Source organism: Barbus barbus, assembly GCF_936440315.1.
Source record: "Barbus barbus genome assembly, chromosome: 50".
NCBI classification, from domain to species: Eukaryota; Metazoa; Chordata; class Actinopteri; order Cypriniformes; family Cyprinidae; genus Barbus; species Barbus barbus.
In genome coordinates this window covers 10,824,434-10,849,931 of record NC_136728.1, presented here as the reverse complement: position 1 = coordinate 10,849,931, position 25,498 = coordinate 10,824,434, and the positions used below count along the sequence as shown (strand labels likewise).

The window sequence follows — 25,498 nt, the reverse complement described above, 5'->3', positions numbered from 1 at the left end:
TGAATTTTTTCATATTCTTCATATTCTGTGTGGTCAGTTCACAGCAGTGATAGAAATTTATCTTTTCCAATAAGTTTTATGGGCATTTTTACCTTTAAGCCATTTTTTCTAAAAGTGTGCATCATCTTTTGAGTCAAATTCTTGCATTTGGGCTATTACCAAGGAAATGAAATCAGTATCAACAAAATTTATCTTTGCAAAGCATCTGAAGTGGCATTTAAATGTATTTACACACACTTTAACGCAGCTCAGAGGGACACAGAATGCTAACCTGCAGTTACAAATGCATAAATAATGTTTTGATATTTGAAACCTAAAACGTTGAAAACTGATGTTTGAAATTATTTAAAAAAATTAAGATACTTTAAATGTATCTGGAAATGGATTGAACCGAATCATTTAAACGGTTGATTCATTCAGGAACGAATCACCATCATGTTGCTCAGAGACGCAAAACAGTGCTGTGACTGTGTTTGGAATTATTTTTGTTGGAGAAATAGAGCAAAAGCAGGAAATATGGTGTCTAAAACGTGTCTCTACGCGCACTAGTTTAACCTATGGTAGATTCGTTCTCTGCCAAGCAAGTGTCGCGTTTGGATGAAATACAACGGTTTTTCCGGTAAAGGCAGTACACAAATCTCCGCAGTATCGGACTTTGAACTTGCAAAGCTCATGTTTATTAAATGAAATCACCTTTTGAAGTTTAATCGTCACATTCAGCCATATCGCAATACTGGTCTTTCCGTCTCCAAATTTAAGACCTCTTGAAATAATAATTAAGACTTTCTTGTACAATTTAAGACTTTTTAAGGCCTTAAATTTGATACAACTAAATTTAAAACTTTTTAAGACCCCGCGGAAACCCTGCTGGTATTTCCTACTGACACACTACTGCAAAAGATAAAAATAAGTGAAAAATAATTTTTTAGCTAGTGAAAATATTAGTGTTCTAATCATTTTGGCAACCACTGTATAAATATATATGTACTTTTTTTTTAAATGCGTCTACACTAGATAAAGTTGTTGGTTTGAATGCATAATGGTATGCTTGAATAAGCGGAGTTCCACAAGGTTCACTCTTAGGTCCTTACAAATTATGTTTGTTTTCAAGCCTCTCAGGCACTTCATGAAATCCCTTATACAACATGTATTACTTAGCATTAGCATGTCCAATTTGTTGAGTCTGAATAAGCTTTTCAAAAGCTTTAAGTTGTCACATTCAAGCAGGTGATATTTAGAGCTTGTTTCAATTTAATATGAATAATTGTATTTTAAATACAATGCGATTCCCTGAAGATTCCCTTTACTGATGCATTCAACAGACTGTGTTGTCTGGCTTATATTTATCAGACAGATTATCTTCCAAAGGTTCCCTAACAACATCTTGAGCAAAAGTCCCTGAGAGACACCAAGACAAATGCTGAAAATAAAAGGTAGCTTGAGAGCTTGTGCTTTCTACCTTTTCTCTAAGGTGAAAAAAGGACAGAAAAATGACAAATCATCTCACGCTACTCTGCCTCAAGAGAGCTAAGCAGCTCTAAATTTTTTTTCCTTCTCCAATCATAACCTTGACCATTCGGCACAGCTGAGCATGGATACACTGCTTGGAAATTCAAAAATCCAGCACAGTGAGCGAGAAGATCCTTTGAGAATAAAAGCATCTGGCATAAACCTGCACACCATTTCACAAGTTCGGAATACATTACATCTCATTGTCACCGGTTAACAAAGGCAAAAACCTGGTACTCCAAAATCCGTTCATGGAAGGTGTCTAAACCAGTTTTCCTTTCTAACATCACCACAATATTTTTTCTCATAAAGCTAGGAGAATCACCATTGTCAAAATTTTCTATTGTCAAATCTCTGCATGACATTGTGAATGGAAAACGATGCTCAAGTAAGAAAAAAAAAAATGCAACAATCAAGCTTGCACAGCTGTTGCGGCGGAAAGGACACTTCAGAATACCATCACATCATTCCAAGGAAATGACAAAAGGAAACATTTCACCAGCAGACTTCTTTGGTCAGGAATCCTAAATAAATATCTCACTTGTCATCATCCATAATTATAATGGCTCTCTCCTCCCCCTCTTTCCCATTAAACTACTGTATCCCAATTGTAATTCCAGCGGTCCAGATGATGCACTCCTCGGTCACTGGCTTGGATCTACTCACCCCTTCCAAAATCCTTGTAGCTATTCCCCTTTATGCTTTCAATCCTATTTTAAACTAGTCCTTTATACATCAATGGATGCAGCAGTGATGGAGTCTTCCGTTCTGCAGCTAATTTAATCCAGAGGAGAGAAGGAACGCGGGAGGAGGAGGAGGAGGAGAAGAGACGGAGTCGTCGACAGTCAGGAGACAACAGAGAGAGGAAAGAAGGTTCTGCCAACCGAGAGCCTATCACAATGAAGCCTGTATTCTCATTTGCTGGGTGGTTAGTGAAGTCTAATATTGCCCCCTGACTGCAAATAAGGGTACTGCAATGGATGCTGGTGAGTGTGCGTGATACAGATGCTTTTGGACACACCACCAAAAAGGCCAGCTTGTTCACACCAGATGCTTCCTGCTAGTTGGCATAGTGTGAACTTGTTGACCTTGTGAACACATCAGTGTCGAGAGTGAAGACGGCAAGTAGTAGCACGCACTCAGAGAGCACAATGACCAGCCAAGTCCAGCTGGAAATTAATAGGCTATTTAAAAGTTACTTAGTGTTATGTTAGTGTGCTATCAATTGCATTTCTCTAAAACTGGTTAGTTATAACTTTGCCTACATACTAACACATGCTTTAAGGACAATCATTTTAATCATTATACATTTATTTTATACAATTATATATATATATATACACATATTAGTGGTGTGACGAGACACTTATCCCACGAGACGAGACGAGACACGAGACTGGGTTCACGAGAACAAGACGAGACAAGATTTTTAGCCTTTTTTTTTTTAAAGCCTCAATGATGAAATATATAGGGAAACATGTTATTTTATTCAACTGAAAAACACAAAATGCAAAAAAAATGTAGGTGCATTTTGAAATCAACCTGTACTTTATGAAATTAAACTTATATTTTAATGAATCATATGCAGTAATAAAGAACGTGTAAACTAGAGTTGCACGATTCTGGATAATTTGAGAATCACAATTTTTTTAAATAAATTGGGCAGATCATGATTCTGAAAAAAAGATATATATTAGAAAACTAGACAAAATAACGTAATTTACTAGTGGTTCTGACAAAATTTTCATTGCTTAAGTCTTTTAAAAATATACATTCATTTGAACAAAATAAAATAAAAATTCAATGAAGGAGTCAGTCTCTCAGTTCATAAAGACTCGTTTCACTATTTGAATCTCCTGAATGAATGATTCAATGTCACATACATTTTTTAAACGGGTTGTCGCCACGTTTTAAGATTATAAGTGTTACAATACAAGTGTTAAGATACTTTCGTTTTGATCGCTACTGTAGACAACAAGTGTTTATACCTATAAACGTTTATCCCAGTAAGCCTACTTCTGTTATTTAAAAGTATAACACAGAAATAATGATGTGTGTTTGAAAAGACTGTTTGTGTTGCTCTTTCTGGATCAGCAGCAGCATGAATGCAGATTTGAATGTCTTTAAGACGATTAAGATGTGAAACCGGTGTTTTGTTGCCACCCATATTACAGCATTCACATCGAAAGCGTGATGATGGCCGACCCTCTGAGTCATTAACATGGGCAGCGACACGATCCACTGACACTCGCGATGTTAAACAGTTGTAATAGACATAGCCGTCATTGTCGAGACAACAAATCGTTGTCATTCAGAAATAAGATTGCGTGGGTGTTTGAAGCAAGATCGCAATTTTTTAATGATTAATGGTGCAGCTCTAATATAAACACTGCAAAATGTTTTGCAAGGATATTTTCACGCTATATGATATTTTCATATTGCCACGAGATCTGGTCACATCCCTAATATATATATATATATATATATATATATATATATATATATATATATATATATATTTAATCATTACCTATCCATCTATCCATCAATAGCTAGATAGATAGACTTTAAGGAGTAGGCCCATATTTATGCCCTGTTTACACTACGCCTATCATTTACACTACTCCGGCATTTTCGAGGTTGAAAACAGAGACTTTTGAAAATGCCGCAGTGTTTGAAAACTCCGGGCTTGCGTGTAAACCCCCCGGGTCCGCACGGCCACAACTCGTTCTTGTCCCGAGTGGGTCTCGAACCCAGGTCTCTGGCGCGGGAGTCAGGCGCTCTAACAAGGAAGATAAAGGCCACGGCCTCTAGCGTCAGTCGCTAGAGCGCCTCTTTTTGAGATCAGGGGAGCGAGGTTTACACACAACTACTCTTTCTGGCCTACATCGCTTACACTCACCCCCCTAAACCTCACTCCCGTGCGGGTCACGGCACCAGTATAACCCCCCGGGTTCGCACCGCCACAACTCATTCTTGTTTTGAGTGGGTCTCCGGTGCGGGAGGCAGGCACTCCAACAAGGAGGCTTAAGGCCACAGCCTCTTGCATCAGTCGCTAGAGCACCTCTTTTAGAGACAGTGGAGTGAGGTTTACACACAACAGCTCTTACTGGCTTTACGTCAGTTACACGTTTTAGTGTAAACGGACCAAAACGGAGACTTTTGAAAACGATGGCATGGCTGCCCACATTAGCTCTCCTTGACGACCGTGTAAACAATAACATCATGCTCATTGTTGTACCCATAGATATGTATGGGTAGATTCCCCATTCGACGGCTCCAAGCAGGCAGACGCGTCCGCCATCTAAATAATAGGGAATCTACCTATATATATCTATGGTTGTACCTGCATGAATTGTCACGTGACATGCGTTTTCGATTGTGTAGTGAAAATGGATATAGTTTCTGAAATGCAGCGGAAACGCCAGTGTAAACGGGGATTGTTTTCATTCTAAAACGCTTTAAAACGAAAACGCTCTAGTGTAAACAGGGACTTAGTGGGGTCCACAAATCTGAGTGAACATTAAAAATTTAGGATGATGTATATATAAAATATAAATCCGAATAATATAGGGGAAATATGCGGACAATAATTTGGACAATAATTAAATAACAAAAATGCTAATTAGAAGCATAAAGAAGCAATGGAGGAATTTTATCGAACTATATTTGCTAGCACAAGAAGTTCAATAATAGCAGATATTTTAAATTATTTTAAATATTAAATACTTAAATATTAAATTTAAAAGTGTTAGTTTACAAAAACTGATTTCTTATGCATACAAATATTTTTTGCTTTTTTCAACAACAATTGCTAACAACTATGGCAAAATAGCTAATCGTGGTTCTGCTTGGCTGTAACGTAACAATAAGGTTAACTGAAAATCTAATTCAATTTCCTGATTTATAAAAACGCATCAACTTTCATATAGTTTTTAGGCAAGAATATGTGGAACTAAATTAAAACCACATTTTCCTTACATATTACTTTGTTTATGGCAGCAGTGACAGATGAACAAGCTACTGCAATCTCATGCATTGGAGAATATTGACGGTAAACTGAGATCAACATTCTGTTCCAAAAGATTTGATTTCAGGGTTCACAGGCTTGCAATTGAGTTTTAAATGTATTCTGGTCATCAAGAAGCTTGAAATACTGATTATTTGGAAGACGAGGATGAAAATTATACAGTAGACAGGAGTAACAATAGCCCATAGTTATGGTGAGGCATGGTGACCTTGATATAACCCTTCAGAAATGAATTTCGTGTGGGTGAACAAAAAACAGCAGCATCCAAGCTGGTATGTGAAACATCTGCATGCAATGACTGCAGAGAAAATTATTAAGTGCTGAAATTCGGTTGAGGAATGCACAGGAGGCGTTTCAACTGATCTCAGATCACTTATCTTGTTGCTCGGCCTGTGAAAAAAAGAGGCATATCTGCTGAGAATACATCTTCATGACTCAGTCAATAATACAAGGAGAGAGACTGTGAGGTCACTGCTGAGATTTTGTGGAGGAGGACAAACCTTTGACTCGTGAGAGCACACGGTCGCTTCATTTGTTAGCATGACAGATGACACGGTCAGCAAAGGCATGACGTGAGGGTGAGAGTGAGTCGGACAGCTGTTAAAAACATTCTCTCTTTCTCACGCTCTCACTTTCGCTCAATCCCAGAGGACACCTCTTTGTGTCATCTATCAGCCACTTCTCCACAAGTGATGACAGATGCTTGTTGATTGAACAGTCAATAAATTCAAAGACACACACGTACATAAACACAGAGGCACATAGACGAGACGTACAGTTCTGGATGGGACATTACGATTGTGTGTAATCGGGTTGATTTATAACCTAAAGAGGTCTGCATGGAGGCTTGTTTCTGCCTCAGAGAAAAATAAAAAAGGTAATTGTGATGTAAAATTCAAAATTACAAGAAACTAAGTCATAATTATAATATAGGCCTATGCGATATAAGGTCACATTTTATGATACAAAGAATCAATTGTGAGTAGTCACATTTTGAAATATAAAGTCATATTTTGAGGTATAAGACTCCATTGTGTCACATTTTGAAATTCAAAGTCACGGTAACTAAGTCATAATTATGAGATATACACATGAACGTCTTATAGTCGCAATGCAAGATTTTGACACAAGGTCACAATTACAAAAAAAACAATGTCACAATTTTGAGATTGTCATATTGTGAGATATACAATCTCATCTATGAGATATAAAGACTACATTGTGAGATAGTCAAATTTTGAAATTCAAAGTCACAATAACTAAGTAATAATCACTTAATCACTTATTTATAAAGTCTCAACTGTGAGATATAAAGAATATATTTTGAGATATAATCACAATTGAGAGATTTTAAGAAGTCTCAACTGTGAGATATAGTAAAATTTTAAGGTATAAAGTCACACTGTGAGACACATTTTAATACAAAGTCAAAATTACAATTACATATGAAGTCACATTGTGAGATATAAAGTACTATTTTGACATATAAAGTCACAATTATGAGAAACTACATCGTAATTATAAATTATAATGTGACATTGTGAGATATGACACTCAATTGTAAGAGCACATTATGAAATCACATTTCGAGATATAAAGTCAACCTTAGATTTACAGTTATGGGAAACTAAGTCACATTTTGAGACATAGTGTCACCACCAGGATGGAAAACCAAGTCATTATTATGAGATAAAAAGTTACATTGAGATATAGTTACATCTTATAATCTTGTACTGCAGTTATATCTGATCAAATGTACATTATTATTATTCTTTAGCTTGGGTTGAACAAATCATTTTTGCTTAGACGGAACAGCAGCTACGCTAATTATGTCTCTATTTGTTTCTCTGTTTCTGATTAACATCCCATGGTAACTAGGAATTACAGAAGCTTCAGTCTGGATCCAACCTTAAATGATCTGAGATGACCGAACACCGGAGAAAAGATGATGCCAACCCCTCAGAGGACCTCAGAGGATGCCAATGCTCAGACAACATACAGAATTACCAAATTTTGCCATAAGTTAAATATATTAAGGTTCTGCAATATATAAATATATTGTGGAAACTTAATTTCCTGTAGAGCTGCTTTGCAACGATTTGTATCGTAAAAAGCGCTATACAAATAAACTTGAACTTGAACAAAGTTTGAATTGTGAGATATAGTCACATTGTAAAATATAAAATCACATTTTGATATATTAAGTAATAATTACAAGAAAATCAGTCATGATAATTATGAGATACAAGTTATATTTTGAGATATAAAGTCACAATATAGTCGCTGTAAAGGCTCAATGGTGAAATATAATGTCACAATTAGAGATATAAAGTTACAATTACGAGAAGTAAAGCCTCACTTGTGAGATTGTGTTGGGAGATAAGATATAATCACAATTACAAGAAATTAAGGCACGATTACAGGGTTTAAAGTGAAAATTACCTTTATTTTTCACTCTTAACAGGCGATCGATACGCTGCTGAGCTGTCCTCAGCGAGGGCAGTGGTGTCAGCTGTGATTATGCTGTCAAAAGAAACTGCTGAAACTCACTGGAATGTTTTATTAACCTCCTCTCTAGTGAGAACAAATCAATATGGTGACATATTCCCACCTTATCAGAGAGTATTAACCGTATCGTATGGAAGGTGTCGTGGCTTAGACCTGTGTAAAACCTCTTTCTGCCTTAAAGTTTTCCTCCCGTGGAAAGTTGTTTGGTGCTAGAGCCCTTCGGCTCAAACTGACTAAAGCGGAGAGCCGTGATAAAGCTCTGGACATTGAGAGGAAAAACACGTGTGATGCCGGCCAATCAATATCTCCTATTCGCTACCACCGACTCCTACGAGAGGTCAGATTCTGCATCTTCTTTGAGTAGACACAAACAGCACACAACATTTCTCGCTCAGCTCTTTGTTTCTTTCTTCAAAGGCAGAGATATCCAATCACTACTTCTTACAGCTTGTTTTAGAAAGCTGGACTGTTGGAGTTGTGATCTAATAGTCTGGTACATCAAGCCATGGTGCTCATTTGGGTTTGAATCTGGCTGTCTCCACTATCTATATCAATAAAAAAGGCCAAATAAAATGGTTCAATCCATCCTGAGAGACAGAACCATAAAAAAAAAAAAAGTTCACAAAGCACATTAGAGCACAATGTACCTCTTTGGCACAACGTAGCTTGAAAATCAGCAAAAGGAAGAAAAATGACCCAGACACCTGCATTTGAACTCGCACATAAGGCAAGACACCCTTTTGTCTTTTTGACTCAAACAATCCACATTAACAACTAGGCGTGAATCCAAAACGCATAGCCGGAGCTATCAATCTCTTCCCTTTGTTAAATGAAGAAAAGAGAAAACTGCTAATAATGGTTCTGAAGATCTCCATCTGACTCACTTTGTTTGTCTTGTGATGATGATTCACATTACAAAACCACTCACACCTCTACAACCAAGAGGCAGAAAAATTGTTAAGACACATGGCAATATACGAGAATTTGAAGTGCATAAAGTGCTGGAACAAAAAAAAAAAGCTATGGCCTATAACCAATAAATTCTACACTATTTTGTCTGAATATTTTTTTTAAATTAACTTTAAAGGAATAGTTCACTCAAAAATGAAAATGTCTCTCACGCAATCCAAGATGTAGATGAGTTTGTTAGAAATTTAGCATTGATGGATCCTCTGTAGTGAATGGGTGCCGTCAGAATGACAGTCCAAACAGCTGATAAAAACATCACAATAATCCACAAGTGATCGACACCACTCCAGTTGAGTCCATGAGTTTGCATGTTTGTGATAAACCCACCAATAAAACAATCAATAAGTTAGAGTTTTTTTGTTTAGTTTTTTTTGTTTTTATTCAAACCGTTGTTTCCGGCTAAAATACAAGTTCTCTATCACTAATATTGCTTTCTCCAGTTAAAAATTTCTCCAATCTTTACTGAATCAGGAGAGAAATATGCAATGATGAATTTGTTTGTTACAAACATGCAGCTTTTCATAATTAATTGGCATTAATTAATCAATTGAAGTCGTGGATTACTGTGATATTTTTATCAACTGTTTGGACTCTCATTCTGACGGCACCCATTCACTGCAGAGGATCCATTGGTGAGCAAGTGATGTAATGCTACATTTTTCCAAATCTGTTCAGATGAAGAAATGACCTCATCTATATCTTGGATTACCTGAGGGTGGGTACATTTTCAGCAAATTTTCTTTTTAAATAAGAGTTAAATGATAGCATAGGTAATCTAAAGATTAAAGGAACAGGCTAATTTTACAACTCCCCTAGAGTAAATCAGTTCAGCCGAATTATGGGTGCAGCAGGCACAATGATGTTGCGCAGCGCCTGAAAGTAGTCCCCAGCTATATCATAACTAGTTACCTAGCTGAGGACTACTTTCAGGCACTGCGTAATATCACTGCTCCTGCTGCACCCATAGTACGGCAGCAAAGTTCCTTGATTATTACGCCGGAATGAGAGTATAGTTCCTAGCCATATCGGCCTAGAAAATCGCAACTTTTCATTTTCCGACGGTCTAAGTACACGATGTAACTACAGAAGAGTCAAGCTTTAAATAGGAACATTATCGAAACTCTTTGGTCATATTTGATGACCAAATGCTAACGGTCTAATCCGATTCTATGATCTATGCTAAGCTAAGCTAAAAGTGCTACCGCCAGACCCGGAGATCGGCTGAATGGATTCAAAAACAGTAAAACTAAACTGTTTAACTCTAGGGGAGTTGTAATTCCAAAAAAAATTCTAGGGGAGCCTATTTCCAAAAAAGTGGAGTGTTCATTTAAGGCTTTAAAATATAATATAGACTCTGAGGTGTGTTCTTTTGACAAAGGCAAGCAAACAACCTGCAGGTTTAGTAGCCCAGAACGCAATTGGTTATTTAAACAACAAGGTCTCCCTGAATAAAACAACATCTGACAACAAAGATAAAGATTTCATTTATGTCATCCTTCACTGTGTTCAGGTAAAAGTGATGAGAAAATGTCTACGATGTCTGTGCACCATCAATGGAAAAGTCAGAATTAGTCTTTTTGAAAATGAATGAGCCTTTTCCTCTCTGTTGACTCCACAAAAGATCCTGATGAGTTCAAGTTGGTCTTTCTCCTAAATATAGAAACTGAATTTTTGCACGTCACTTCAAGGTTTCCATTGCTAAAATGACGACAATGAGAAAATGGTTTTAAAAAAAGGGAGCAAAGGGAACTAAAACTATGGCAACCAAGCCATTTTCAGATGGAAATGGCATTATTAGTGGTGATTGCCATTGCTGATACTTTTGGTTTAGAGATTTGAACAAAACCCTAACTATTTGTATGAAACTTCTAAGCAAACTTTCTAGTGATTTTTGTGTGGTTTGTGTAGTATGCAATATTTCACCACTTCAACGAGCATTGCTCAGATGACTGGCCCTAGATGCATAAAATCAGGCCCAGATTTTAAAGGCGTTGATGTCATCTCAAATATGTGTCTTTGTCATACACAATCATGTGGGACCTCATCCCACCCAACCGGTGCTGCGATCTCCCACCATCTGCTGGAGGAAGGTCACTGTTATTTTTCCTAGAAAAACATCTTGAATATGTGCGTTTACAGTATTAAATAATCTTCTCTATGGCCAATGCCACTGGCCTAATTTCATGCCATTGACACAATTCTCTCTTCTCCCAAAGCATCTATTCCACACCAGCAGAAAGTTACACAGTTTATGCTGTAGTTCACCTTGTGTGATGTATCTGTCTGTTTATCTTTCAATGGAACAAATGGTGATTGTTTCAGAGGTTTTTTTAAAAGCATGTGCAGTTTATAATTCTATAAAAGCACTTACGTTAATTATTCTGTGGAAAAAGTGTGTGTAAACTGGAAAGAAATAATCAATAATACTACAACGTGATACACCTGCACAAAAGGCAAAATGGGGCACTTACAATGAAAGTGCACAGCACCAATTTATAGAGATTTTAAAAGCAGAAATGTAAAGTGTATAATTTTATAAAAGCAAATACATTCATGTATTAGCTAAAAATTGTTATTTGAATTGTCAAATAATAAGCAACATTAAAATAGAACATATCTGGACAAAAGGCAAAATGGAAGTGAAACAGGCCAATTTCGGAGATATTTTAAAAGCATAAATATGAAGCTTATAAAGCTCATTACTTTCTCTGAGTACTATTTGAGTTGTAAAGCTGTTTAAAGCATCATTTTTGCAGTCATTTTACATTGTCATAGCAATGACTTACTAAAATTAGATATACTTTCACACAGGAAAAGTCAGTAAATTATTTTTTTCACATAAAATCATGTTAACACTCCTTGTTTACATCTTGTGGTTGTACTACTGAAACAGAGAGTATTTTAATGTTTACATATTGGCCCCAATCACTTCTATTATAAGCACGTCACTGTAGCCTGTAAGAAAATACTGTAAGAAATACTTTGAAATTAATTTTTTGTAGTGTTCAACATTATATCACAAACACATGTACTGTATAGGCTATTCCTTTAGTGTTTACAGTATCAAGGCAGTGTGTAACTAACCTGTTTTGCTCGAGCCTGACTGAACGCATTTTCCACCTCAGTCCCGTCCAACTCAACCAAAGACAAAAACAACAACAGTTTGAATTTCAAGTAAATAAATACGCTGTGGGGATCAATTCTGGATCTCTGTGACAAAGCACACGCTCTGGGGCACTGAACAAGACATTAAAGCCTACAGCCACATAGTGATTGCTGCACAAAAAGACCTTTCTCTGGCAGCCTCTATGATTCCAGGCTCTTAAAGCATGGGTTTTGTTTTGTATCCCGCTGTTGAGTAATTCCACACGAGCAGGTGACACCTCTTTAATTTGCGTATGCATCTCTAATCCCAAAACAAACACTTTGCTCGTCTTCATATTCTCCACAGCAAAAATACGGAAACTGTGGGCTGCAGAGCAAACATCGAACGCAAACAGTTCATACACAATGAATTACAGTGATACGCTTTTATACAGCGAGACATGGTACTGAAATTAAAGCTGATTTCAAAAGTCTAGCTTTTTTAGTAGGCCGTGGACATTTATTTTGCAGACGCTGTATTTTAGATCCCGAAGCTAATTCTGTGATAAAACACACAGCATGAGTCTGCATACTGCGTGGATTCCCTTGACTATGAATATTTTTCACTTAAAAGAACAGAAGACCTCATTTTTTATTCATTTTTATTTAAGTATCAGATTCAAAGCCCTTCTCGCTGATATAAACATTTCCTTTGCCTGGATCAATTAATTTATTCAAAAACACATTAATTAATAAATGAAATTCACTCATAAAATTTGACACAGCATGAATGAGCATGTTTAGCATTTCTGAATTAAAAGTCATATGGAATTTTTTTGTAAATGCAACTGTTTTAATGATTATTAGTAAAAGAAACAATTAAGCAAAATTCAACCAACATTTTTACCTCTTTTTATGGCAAGGTTAGTTTAGATAAAATGTAAAATGTGGTGCAACTCCCAAAAACATTATTTTATAAGATACACACACATACATATACACATTCACATACACATATATACAGTGCCCTCCATAAATATTGGAACAGTGGAGTCAAGATATTTGCAAATATGATTAAAAGATGAATATGAGACAAAACTACAGAATGTCACATTTTATTATTAGCCGTTTCAACACATACATGTTTTACCAAATAAAAAGAACAGCACTTTTAGAGTCCATCCCACTCATTGATGTGAGCATAAGTATTGGGACAGTTGAACATAAGGCAGATATAAAAGATTAAAAGCTATTATTTAGTTGCAGAACCCTTGATCACAATCACAGCAGTGAGTCTGTGACCCATAGACATCACCAGACTCTTGGTCTCATCCTTTGAAATACTTTTCCCAGCCTTTAATGCAGCCAATCACAATTGTTGCTTGTTTTGGGGAGTTTCTGCCTTTACTCTCCTCTTCAGCTGGTGAAATTCATGTTCAATCAGATTTAAATCTGGAGATTAAGTTGGACAATCTAAGACTTTCCATTTCTTTGCCCTTATAAATTCCTTGACTGAACTGACAGGGTGTTTTGGGTCATTGTCCTGATGCAATATGAAGCACTTCCCAATTAATCTGGTGGCATTTCTTGAATATTGGTAGGCAAGATGGTTTTGTACCCTTCCAAATTCATTCTACTACTGTCATCATACATTAAGTCATCAGTAAAGTTGAGAGGGCCTGTTCCAGAGGCAGCCATGCATGCCCATGCCATGACACCACCTCCACCATGCTTTACAGATGAGGCTGTATGCTTGGGATCATTTGCAGTTCCCTTTTTTGCTTTCCCATCACTTTTTGGAGCTGGTCAGAGGTTTGCATCTTGCTGTGTAGCATCTGTAATTCTGTGTCAGAGTCTCCTGAGGAGAGTAGATTGTCAGAGCATCACCCCAGCTTTCTGGAAGTTGTTGGTGATTTTACAGACACATCTTTTAGGATTCATTTTCACAGCTTTTATTATTTGTCTGTCATCAACTATTATTGTTGTTGTTCTTGGTTCCTGGTGTCGCTGGTGGTTTCCAAACTCTTGATTTCTCCATGCCCTTTGTTTTTGCTAGAGCTCTAACTGACTTCCTCTTTTCTTTTGCTTGCTTTTCTCTCAAAGTCAGCTCCCTCATCTTCATCCTGGTTTGTGTGTCATCATCGAATGCAAGATTCAGAATGCAGAAGTAATGGATATAACTGATACGACACATTCCCTGCTTTTAATATCGGAGGAATTAATGCAACAGGACACAGCTGATCACTTAGAAAGACCTGTGAGGCAACTGTTCCAATACTTATGCTCACATCAGATAGAGGGATGAAACTCTAAAAGTGCTGAACTTCTTAGCTGGTAAAACATCTGTGTGTTGAATCACCCAATAATAAAATGTGACATTCTGTAGTTTTGTCTCATATTCCTATTTTAATCATATTTGTAAATGTCTTGACTCCACAGCCAACAGAGCAATTTTGTCTTTACTGTTCCAATACCTTTGGAGGGCACTGTACCTACACACATACATACACACATACATACATATATATAAATCATGTGTGTGTGTGGTGTGTGTATTTAAATTTTTTTTTAATAATAATTAAGATTGTATAAGGAAAATAAGCAATTTTTACCTGACAGTTACACCACATGACAGTTACAACTAGTGTAAACTAAACTATTATACTAAATTGATGCATTTGTTTATAATAGCTAATTTTTCTAAACCACATGAATCCAACATGAATACCAGGGTATTCATTAACTATAACTAAAACTGAAACTAAAATGAATGAATGAATGAATGAATGAATATTCCATGAAAAATATGTCAACTGAACTAAAAATAAATAAATAAAAAACATTTTATTTTAGCTAACCACCAAGGCAACATTTCTCATTTTAATTTAGTTTAACTTGATGTACTAAAATAGCTAAAACTAAATCAAAAATAATAAAGACTATGCAGAAATACCAAAAAAAATAACATTTAAAAAAAGAAAATAATAAATCACAAAAAAATGGGAAACATATAAATATAAAACACTATAATAGTATCTCAATGACACTAAAATAACACTGATAAATACAAAGATTTTCTAAAAACTTTGCACTGAATCAGAATGTTGTTTGACGACTTAAACCATTTTTTGTTACAATATTAAAAGCAAAAAAGGTTTTCAGCTGCACTGTAAACTGGAGCAACAAACCTGCATGTGCATGACTATAATGTGTGCATCTCAAGGTAACAAATACAATAGATGAAAGAATATAGAACGAAAGACTTGTGCATTTAAGAGAATAATCTCTTTTATAAGGATGCACGAGATCCACGGGTCCCTGCAGTGTAGAGAGCTCAGAGGCAAAATTATCTGCAGTAGCGTTCACTTTATGACAGATGGCCAAGCGTTTTTATGCACAGATCTAAAGGATAAGAACCCACATCATAATTAATTATTTACTAAATATGTTTTTCTCATGCGGATAATCAAAGTAAGCCAGCCAGTCTGAAAAGCAGTGAGAAACTGTTTCATAAAAACAGAAATCTTGCTTGCGCAGTCTCCAGCACCCGCGTTTGTCATGTTAACATTCAAGGCAGCTGTCTTTGACATCTCGTGCGCTTGTAGTTGTGGCTTAATAATGGATCAAAGAGGTTTCTGCACCCTGATTGGCCGAGGGTAAACCCACTTCAAAATGGCAATCACAACATCAGCCTAAAGTATATCATTCTGTCTGAAGGGAACCTTGCAGTTCTGTCCGGTTGATTGCAATCAGTCACTGTGGTAAGCACATTAAAGCCATCATAATCCCAAATAGCAGCCTAGAGGGACATCAGATGGATCTGCTTTACAAATTAGGTGGCACTTGTGCTCCACTTGCTTAGTGAGTGGAAGCCTGCAGAATATAATGCTCGGCGCTGCTAAAGCATTTTCAGTTTTCATGATTAATCAAATGTGGAGCCGAAAGGTGCGTTTCAACCTTTAGGTCTAGACAAAATTGCCAAAATAGCTGGAAAGTTACATTGCATAACACGCAAAAGCTCAAAAGCGTTCACAGCTCTCTTAGGGAATTTTTTCCAGATTTGCGACCAGCCAAGAGACAGTCTGCATCTAATAAATATGTAGCGTTATTATTACAACAAGGAGGACAAATGGTAGATGTATCAAAACAGCTCGCTGTATTAAAAGGATAAATCATACAAAATGAAATTATTTCATCATTTACTCATCCTCATGCGGTTATTAACCTGTAAGATGTTCTTTTTACTGTGGAACACAAAAGGAGATGTTTAGCAGAATGTTCACGCTGCTCTTTTCCATACAATGAAAGTAAATAGCGATCTTTGGTTCATGTTTGTCTTGTAACCTATTGAATTTGATGCACATATTCATAAATTCCATAAACGAGAGGTCTGTCAACAAAAATGTAATTATGAACTGAGCTCTCTTCTACAAAAAAACTAATTAAACAAGTAGTAGTTTATGGAATTTTTTTTTTTTTTTATCACTTCACAGCCGCCATCTGCTGTTTGAGCACATGGAGATAAACAAGTAAATAACAATAATTTCAAATGCCTCTAGAAATGTGAGACTGTGAGACGCGGGTTCAGTTGCTTAACTACAGGCAGGAGGGCAAAGTTTTCCTTGTGCTTTTCACAGAAATTGTTCAATTGTTAAAGATTAAATGGTTAAACCGATGCAGGTAAAAATGCACTGAATTCTATCAATTAAATGTGCAGTTTAAAGGAGATTGGGGTAAGATGTGCCACTTCCTTTTTTTTTTTTTTAACTGTGCTCTAGGCAACATTATTGTCACTAGGGTTAGCTGACTAAAAGTATCAAATATTTTTGGGTTGTTTTGGCGTTTTTGCATTTTAAATTCTAAATGAACATTTTAAATTTTCCTTTCTAACTGCAATACGCTGAAGTTGAAAGAATAAGATTACTAACTAGAAATAAATAAATTAAACCTAAACAGATTTAAAAAAAAAAAACATGTCAGCAGCCGGTATCTTCGTGATTAGTGCGTCGACATATAGCGCAACTGCATTCGCAATGACCCGAGTTCAATTCCCGCCTCAAGGTCCTTTGCTGATCCCGCTCCCCTCTCTCCACCCCAATACTTTCCTGTCATCTCTCCACTGTCCTCTCAAAATAAAAGGCACAAAAAGCCCATAAATATAACTTTAAAAAATAAATAATAACAAAATTACTAAAAAATTAAATTAAATGAAAACTCAAAATTGAAAAATAAAAGCCTTTTTTAAAATAAATCTAACAAAAAAAGTTTGAATAGTAATAATACTTAGATAACATTGCTGGACAAGAATAAAATAAATCAAAATAGATTACAATAAAATACGTTGTCTGATTCCATTAAAATAATAAACATTGTTTTATAAATTGCCCATTCATTAACATAATGTACTATATATTTCTACCAAAATAATTTTGCTTTAACAAAATTCTCTTTATCCGATTGCCATTTAGAAAACATCCATTCTTAGCATAAAAATGTTTCCCATTTCTCATGTGCATCTCTCAGTCGAGGTGATGGGTTCATTGTAAATATATGATAAACATTATGCAGTTTGCTAGATTAAGGGATGACACATCTTACCCCAGTCATATGTGTACTCTTTATAGATGTAAAGGAAAGTGAGATCATAAGAGATGAGAGACGATGATGAAATACTGAAAAACACAGATGAAAGAAAATGACTTATTTAAAATGACTAAATGCAAGATGAAATACCAAATCTATCTCACATCTCCAAGGAAAATGCAGACCATTATGACAGAATAATGACTGTCACACACAGATAAATTACACTTCAATGCTAAATAAATGAAACCCCCAAGGCTGCAGAAATCTGCTCAGAGTCATGCTCGTGTTAATCAGCTAGCAAATCCATTTGTGCAAATTGAACATGTTATAAAACCAATTATTGCACTTCACAACTGAAAAATAATGAGATTATATTGCTGATATTTAAAAACCGTCAACGCATCAGACGTGTCTCAGAAAACCGAAGGTCGCAGCATCGGATTGGTCAATGCACTGAGAGCGAAGTAGTGTGGCGGCACAGGATTACGAGAACACAAAACCAAATATCTGCCTCAGAAGATTAAATGAAAACATGAAAGACGACTGCTAAAATAAGACGCCAATAGATGTGCTTTATTCCAAATCAAACGTGCTGCTACGCATAAATGTGATTGTATGAAGGCAGCCTTGTTGACTACTTTGCTTGATATTTATAAAACTGTCAGAACTGGGTCATTATGACAAGTCGGGCATCAAAGTCCCTGTAACCACCAAGCCACAAAAGTGAGTCCTGGACATGCACCAACACACACACACCAATACAACACACACCATCTCCTCGATCACATCAAAGGAAGATGGGCTGAGACTAAAAAAAAACATTGGCCAATCAAATCTCACAGCTTATGATGCACATGCATCTAATACCATTATACCATATCACCTACTGTACTTGTTCATGTAATGTCAATTATTATACTTAAAGGGATTCCAATCAAAAAAAAATAAAAAATCCAAAAATGAAAATTCATTTCAAACCATTTTGAAAAATTGATCAGCGTTTTTTGTCTATACAATGAAAATCTGTGAGGTTCAGTGTTGTTCTGGAGCCCATTGACATTCATTGTATGGGCAAAAAGTGTTAATTTCTTTCAAATATCTTCTTTTGTGTTCCAGGTTTGGAACAACATCATTTACTCATCAATCCAGAACCTGTACAATGTTGTTACAAACCTTTAGGAGTTTGTTTCTTTCTTTCGTGGAACACAAAAGAAGACATTTTGAAAAATATATCAGTATTTTTTGTCTATACAATGATAGTCAGTGAGATTCTATGTTGTTTTGGACCCCAGTGGCTTTCACTGTATTGTCAAAAACTGTTCATTTGTGCAAAATATCTTCTTTTTTGTTCCAGGTTTGGAACAGCAATTTACTCACCATTTCAAAATCGTTCCAAGTTTCTTTCTTTTGTGGAACACAAGCATCTCTCAGAATACCTGTTTTTGCATTAATAGCATAATCAAATTTCACAACTTTAAGAAAAAGCATCAATCGAATAGGGTGTTTTAGATTTTTGAGATTTACAATGTATATTATTTAGGTTTCAACAACCAACCCACAAGTCGACGGGCTTACCAAGAAATAAAATCAATGTGCTTTCTAACAGCAGTCCATCCATGCATTCAAATGACCTACTCTTTCAATCATTAAAATTAATTTATTACACTATAGTCTCTGTGTTCCTACACCATTTTACACTATAAGTACACTATAAAACTCCTGCCGGACAAGTTCCCCAAACCCTGATCTTCAACAGCCAGTCAATATTTACTCAGTCAGTCCACTGCTCTGCATCTCCCCAGACAAAACCATTGCTTGCATCAAGATATTTTTTGCTTTCACTAGGGAGTTGGGGATGTTTTCCAAAGCGCTGGCCCAGGGGCTGAAGTTTGCTTCAAACAAGGACGAAAAACACTGCAAATGTACTATAAGCATTATTGAAAACTCAGCACTGTAGACCTGAAAACAGCTGCGCGTCCTCAAAGTCCATCACTGTAAGTCAACATCTGTGTGAGAGATAACATCTCTCCCATTCACATGGGCACTTCCCATCTCCTGTTCACCACTGAAATCCATTGTTTTTAAGAGCTGCCACCTTATGGCAAGCCATTTTAACATTCATTCCTCAACACTACTGGTATGTATTCCAATAATCACCATCATCTTTTCCAATATCCTAGCTGTTACTTAGTATATAGCTTTACTAGTACATATTTACGAGACACTGTTCTTTATCTCCATTGTTATTAGTAACATTTCTGATCTTACCAGTTAAAGTTGTTTTTTGCTCATCATATGTAATGGCCAGGTAGAATGACGACTTTGTAGTTTAATGGAAATCTGATTGCAAAATGTTACCAGTAACAACCAGAATACATCCTAATGTTTATTCAATTGCTAAGCCTTATAGTAGTATTATTTTATATTTATATTTTTTATTATATTTTATTTTTATTTATTTTTCATTTTAGTTTAAATTTTATTAAGTGCTTTAGTATTTTTTTTTGTCCTTTTGTAATACTACTATTTAGGTTTAATTTACTTTTATTTCAGTTTTAGTTTTAGTAATTTCCAGTAAAATATATATATATATATATATATATTGTTTATCCTTAAAATTTATTTCAGTTAGTTTCAGTTAGGTAACATTTCTAATTTTTGTTTAGTTTATGTTTTTCATTGAATATTTATATTTTATTCAATTTCAGCTTTGTTTCAATTAACAAAAATGTTTTAATTAACAATAATAACCCTGAATATTACTAGGAAAACTTGAATACATCAGTAACTGTATAGCTATACTAGTACTAGTACTTGATTTAATAAGATAGAATAAGCTCTAGTACCAAATGAAGAGTTACTAGTAAAACTAGAATAGGTTTCAATAAATTGAGTACATACTAGTTAGAAGTGAATACTTGATATCTGAACCACAGCTCAACAAAAATGTGAAGTGTTACCAGTGAAAATGGACTAGTTAATTCTCACTATAATGATAGCGACTGGTAGCAAAAACAAGTTGTACTAGAATGTCTTGTGATAGGCTACTAGTAAACACTGGATTATTTATTAGTCATTTAAAAAAATCAGCATTAGTAAAATACTGCCAATATGCAGGCTACTAATTAAGTACAAGAAACTTAATGTCTACTAGTTTGTGCTAAGGATTAGTGACAGTGGACTAGTTAATTATCACTGTAGTGATTGTGGCTGCTAGAAAGTACTAGAATGTGTAAATATTAGTGACTAACTGAACAAATATGAGCCATTACTGGAACAGTATCTAATAAAATAGTTGCTACTGAAATTAAAATGATTCTAGTAGCCTAAATACTGGATTACTAGACCAAGTAGGCTACTAGTAAAGTACTGCTAATGTATAGGCTACTGTCATAAATATTAGTAAAAATAGCCACTAGTGCTAAGGAATCAATGTTAACTCGGCTTGCCACAGCCACCGTGCAATTTACAAGATCAATGAAATTGCCTTCAAATATTCGCCCAGTTTGCCCATGGAGGACCCGCGGGCCAAAATATCTCCGACACGGGGCGGAACACCCCTCGCGCATGATACCACGGTCCTTAGAATCCAAACAAAGCTCAAATTTCATTGACATGTTTCTGTGACAATCCGCCACATTTTGTAAGTTCTGTTGCCGGGAGCGACGATGGAACGTTCGCGGCGGCTTCAATCGATAACCACAGCGATCACGCGCGGGATCTGAAATGCACCTTTGTGTGAAAACAGGATTTCTGCGGGAATAATGTGCAGACAGCAGCCCCAGACAGCGGAGGGGTCGCTCTCTCTCTCTCTCTCTTTCGTTCACACAGAGAGACGGCGGCGCGCTGATGTTTATCCTCACCTTGCTTCACGCACTTCAGCCGGAACGGGTCTTTGCAGTGCTTGATCACGGCCAGCACATCCCTGATGGTGAGCCCCGACACCGGTGTATCGTTGACCTCCAAGAGCAGCTCGTCCTGGGACAGCTTGCCGCTCTGGATGGCCACCTTACCCTGCTTCACCTCCCCAAAATAAGGGAAATTGCCGTTCTCGGCGCCCCCTTTCAAGTCGAACCCCAGCTCGCCCTCCTTATTCCTGGTGAGCACCGCTTCGTGGACTTTGTTCGTCCAGTGGTTCTTCTTCTTCAGACTCTTTGACATCGCTGACAATTGACGACTCGCCTACTAGTGTACGGCTGCTGGATGGCACCTCATCCCTGCCCCGGTGTGGCGTATCGCGAGTCCCGAGGCGCGCTCAGATCCTCCGCGGCTGGCCGCTGCTCGTAGTGTCCATGTTACATGCAGTGGAGTTGCGCTGAGAGCTGCAGCAGTACGCAGCTGTATGGAGGAGCAGGCTCGCTTACACGCTGACTGCCGAGTGACCCGGATGTGATGTCTAGGAGGAGGCAGGAATGCTTGTGCAAGACGAGCGTGCATTCCTCAAAACGGGCTTCACGTAAAAGTGAGCCTTGGACGAAAAGAGAAGGAAGGTGCGCAGTGAGAGCAGCCTCAAACGGAAGCTTTATGGTGTTTTCGATTCCTAAGTTTATAGAATCGATCGAGTCGAATCCGAGATTTGATTCAAGACAAATACATAGATTTATAAGAAAAACGTGCAAAGTATAATTTGACCATTTTTGTTTGTTTGTTTGTTTTACAAAATATCATGTTGTTCGATTGCAAGTTTTTTTTATTTCCAAGTTTATGGAATCGATCGAGTCAAATCCAAGATTTGATTCAAGACAAATATATAGATTTATAAGATAAAACGTGCAAAGTAGCCTATAATTTGATCCTATCTGAGACTTCGATTGTAAGATTTTTGATTTCCGAGTTTGTAGATTCGATCGAGTCGATTCCGATTTAATTCAAGACAGATATATCTCGATTCATAAGAAAAAATAGCATGTTGATGTGTTTTTATATTATATATTTTTTTTTGGGGGGGGGGGGGGGGTAGTAGCTTCACATTTTCTATTAAAACATAAAACTAAGTCTATTCTTCTATGTTTTTTAAACGTGTTGACTGACTGACTCATAAATATAAATTATTAGAGGCCTATGTTTGGTTGCATGATTGACATCATCTTCACATTTTCTATAAAAACACTACGATATTTGCGGTTTTAACGAAATAAGTATAAATTAAGTAGGCCAATATAATTAAATAAATAAATAAAATGAAGTATTTTTTAACTAAATCAGTCGAGTGACTCACTCACATGTAATACTCCTACATACTGTCACTGGGCGCCACCTACTGGTGTACCGACAGGAAGAGTCATCGAATGAATCTCTGAACGAATCTTTTATGTTAAAAGGTTCAAAAGATTCAAGTTATTTGGATCAATACCCACTACTTCTCTTCTGTGATGTGTTCTCAAGGTAGTGAACACAGTCCATCTTATCTTACGCTCGGACATGTCAGACCTTTGAGGAATCGACTCTCAATTCGCATCCCATTCTTCCGATTAAAGATCCAGTTCTCATAATATAAAGGATCGACTCATAATTATCCAAAGTGCATTTAGAACAGTTTAGTAAAATTTAGACTATTTATTTTAAATGCATAGAGAATACAAGTCTTTCGCACTTATTTCATAAAATCAAAAACGACAACAAAAACCTTTGTTTTAATGTACAGCTTTGCGAATAAATTGCAAGGACGTTTCATTCAATATTAGGGGGACTGGGGGGATTTACTGTAAATTTATGTACGGTAATAAAGAGACTTATATTAAGGAATTAAATTATCTTAAACCCACGATCCCATGAATCTCATATATTCAGCTCCCAAATTCAGCATAGTTTGTGTTAGTATGATGCATAATCATGGTTATTAAATAAATAAGTAGGCTATATCAGATGAGATGTAGAACTTTTTATCATAATTAGATCATGCAAATTATATGCAGATTAAAGTGGATAATGTGTTCAGTTCAGTATTGTCTGGATTAGGATTACACATCTGTTCTATTTCCAACCATAAAAAAGTCTATTTATTGCTAGACTTATCTATAGCAGTTTTATGGGCATATATTTTACAGCCAGGATATAAGAGCTACACTAAAAATGTACATTTTCAATTTACATCATTAGTTGGAATCCATTATATAATATTACTACCACACAAGGCAACTTGTTATTCAGCAATATATAAAAGTCCATAAATCGATCCTAAAAGCTATTGTGGCTTGGCACATGCAATATGCAAAAAATAATTACACCCATTTTCCATCTACAAAGTACACAGAGTGGATTAAAGTTGCTAAAATAGTCAGCCATCTGTAACGTCACACAGGCCTTTTAAATGATCAGTCATTTCCTAAGAGAAGAGGCATCATCTGTTATGTGGTTGATCAAATAGACAGAGCTGTTACAAAGCCCTGATGCTGTCTGATCAGGATATTGGAGGTCTGGTGTAGTAAAGTATGGATTCTTTTGATCAGGTTCCCCATCTCTTTCCTCCCACTTTATTAGTCGTCCGTTTGATCTCCCCGGGAGTCTGAGAGATTAGTTAAGTCACCTACATTTAAATCCCAATCTTACCCTAAAAATAAAGCCTGCATGGGCCACATGGACATGCGGATGATCTTATGCTGTAAGTCAGTTGTGGTGAAGGTTGGAGATCGGTACTGTGTTGTTGTACACTTTATTGGAGGGTGTCACAAAACATGAATCCAGATTTAGTGCAAATAATTTAATTTAATACAATTTAAACCAGCTTTTCAAACGGGAAGTCATCCATTATGTGAATTAGGAACAAGGTGAGAATCACTCGTGTGTATTTGTGTGTATAGATAGATATGTTCTTTATTGGCATCTATGCTAACATGAAGAATCTTTAACATCCATGGAAACTTTCTATTCCACAAAAGGTTCTTTACAGTGGAAAAGGTTCCAAAAAACGTCTTTTAAAAATGAAGAGATATTTATTACAGAAAATTATATATGCCATTCAATTTGAAAAGAAAACGTTTACACACACACACATGTACATATGCATGTACATATGTATATATATATATATATATGTGTGTGTGTGTGTGTAAAGAGTTCATTTGCAAAAACAGATAACTCTGTTCTTAACAATTTTCAAAAATCAAGTTTTTACATTGTGAATTCCAAATAATCTCAAACTGCAGTTGTTTTTTTATTAGATTAAAAAATAACTAAAAAATGCAGCTAACACAATAAAACACAATAAAAACATAACATAAAAAACATGATTTTTGAACATTTAAAAAAATTTAATTTAAAAAACGTTTTTGCTGTTTTTGCAAATAAACTCCATGTATATATACTGAACAAAATTATAAACGCAACACTTTTGTTTTTGCCCCCATTTTTCATGAGCTGAACTCAAAGATCTAAGACTTTTTCTATGTAAACAAAAGGCCTATTTCTCTCAAATATTGTTCACAAATCTGTCTAAATCTGTGTTAGTGAGCACTTCTCCTTTGCCGAGATAATCCATCCACCTCACAGGTGTGGCATATCAAGATGCTGATTAGACAGCATGATTATTGCACAGGTGTGCCTTAGGCTGGCCACAATAAAATGCCACTCGAAAATGTGCAGTTTTATCACACAGCACAATGCCACAGATGTCGCAAGTTTTGAGGGAGCGTGCAATTGGTATGCTGACTGCAGGAATGTCCACCAGAGCTGTTGCCCATGAAATGAATGTTAATTTCTCTACCATAAGCCGTCTCCAAAGGCGTTTCAGAGAATTTGGCAGTACATCCAACCGGCCTCACAACCGCAGACCACGTGTAACCACACCAGCCCAGGACCTCCACATCCAGCATC

The 25,498-nt window shown here is 36.2% G+C and overlaps 1 protein-coding gene across 1 annotated transcript in view; it reads right to left on the bottom strand.

Moving 5' to 3' along the window:
- LOC306868033 (membrane-associated guanylate kinase, WW and PDZ domain-containing protein 2-like) overlaps window positions 1-21,847 on the bottom strand; it is a gene marked incomplete at its 5' end in the record, with an annotated part of 105,228 nt that extends 83,381 nt beyond the window's left edge. The window contains one exon of the mRNA XM_079414014.1: window positions 21,550-21,847. Coding sequence (XP_079270140.1) covers window positions 21,550-21,847 — 298 coding nt within the window. The remainder of the gene's footprint in view (window positions 1-21,549) is intronic.
- Window positions 21,848-25,498: the final 3,651 nt, after the last annotated feature.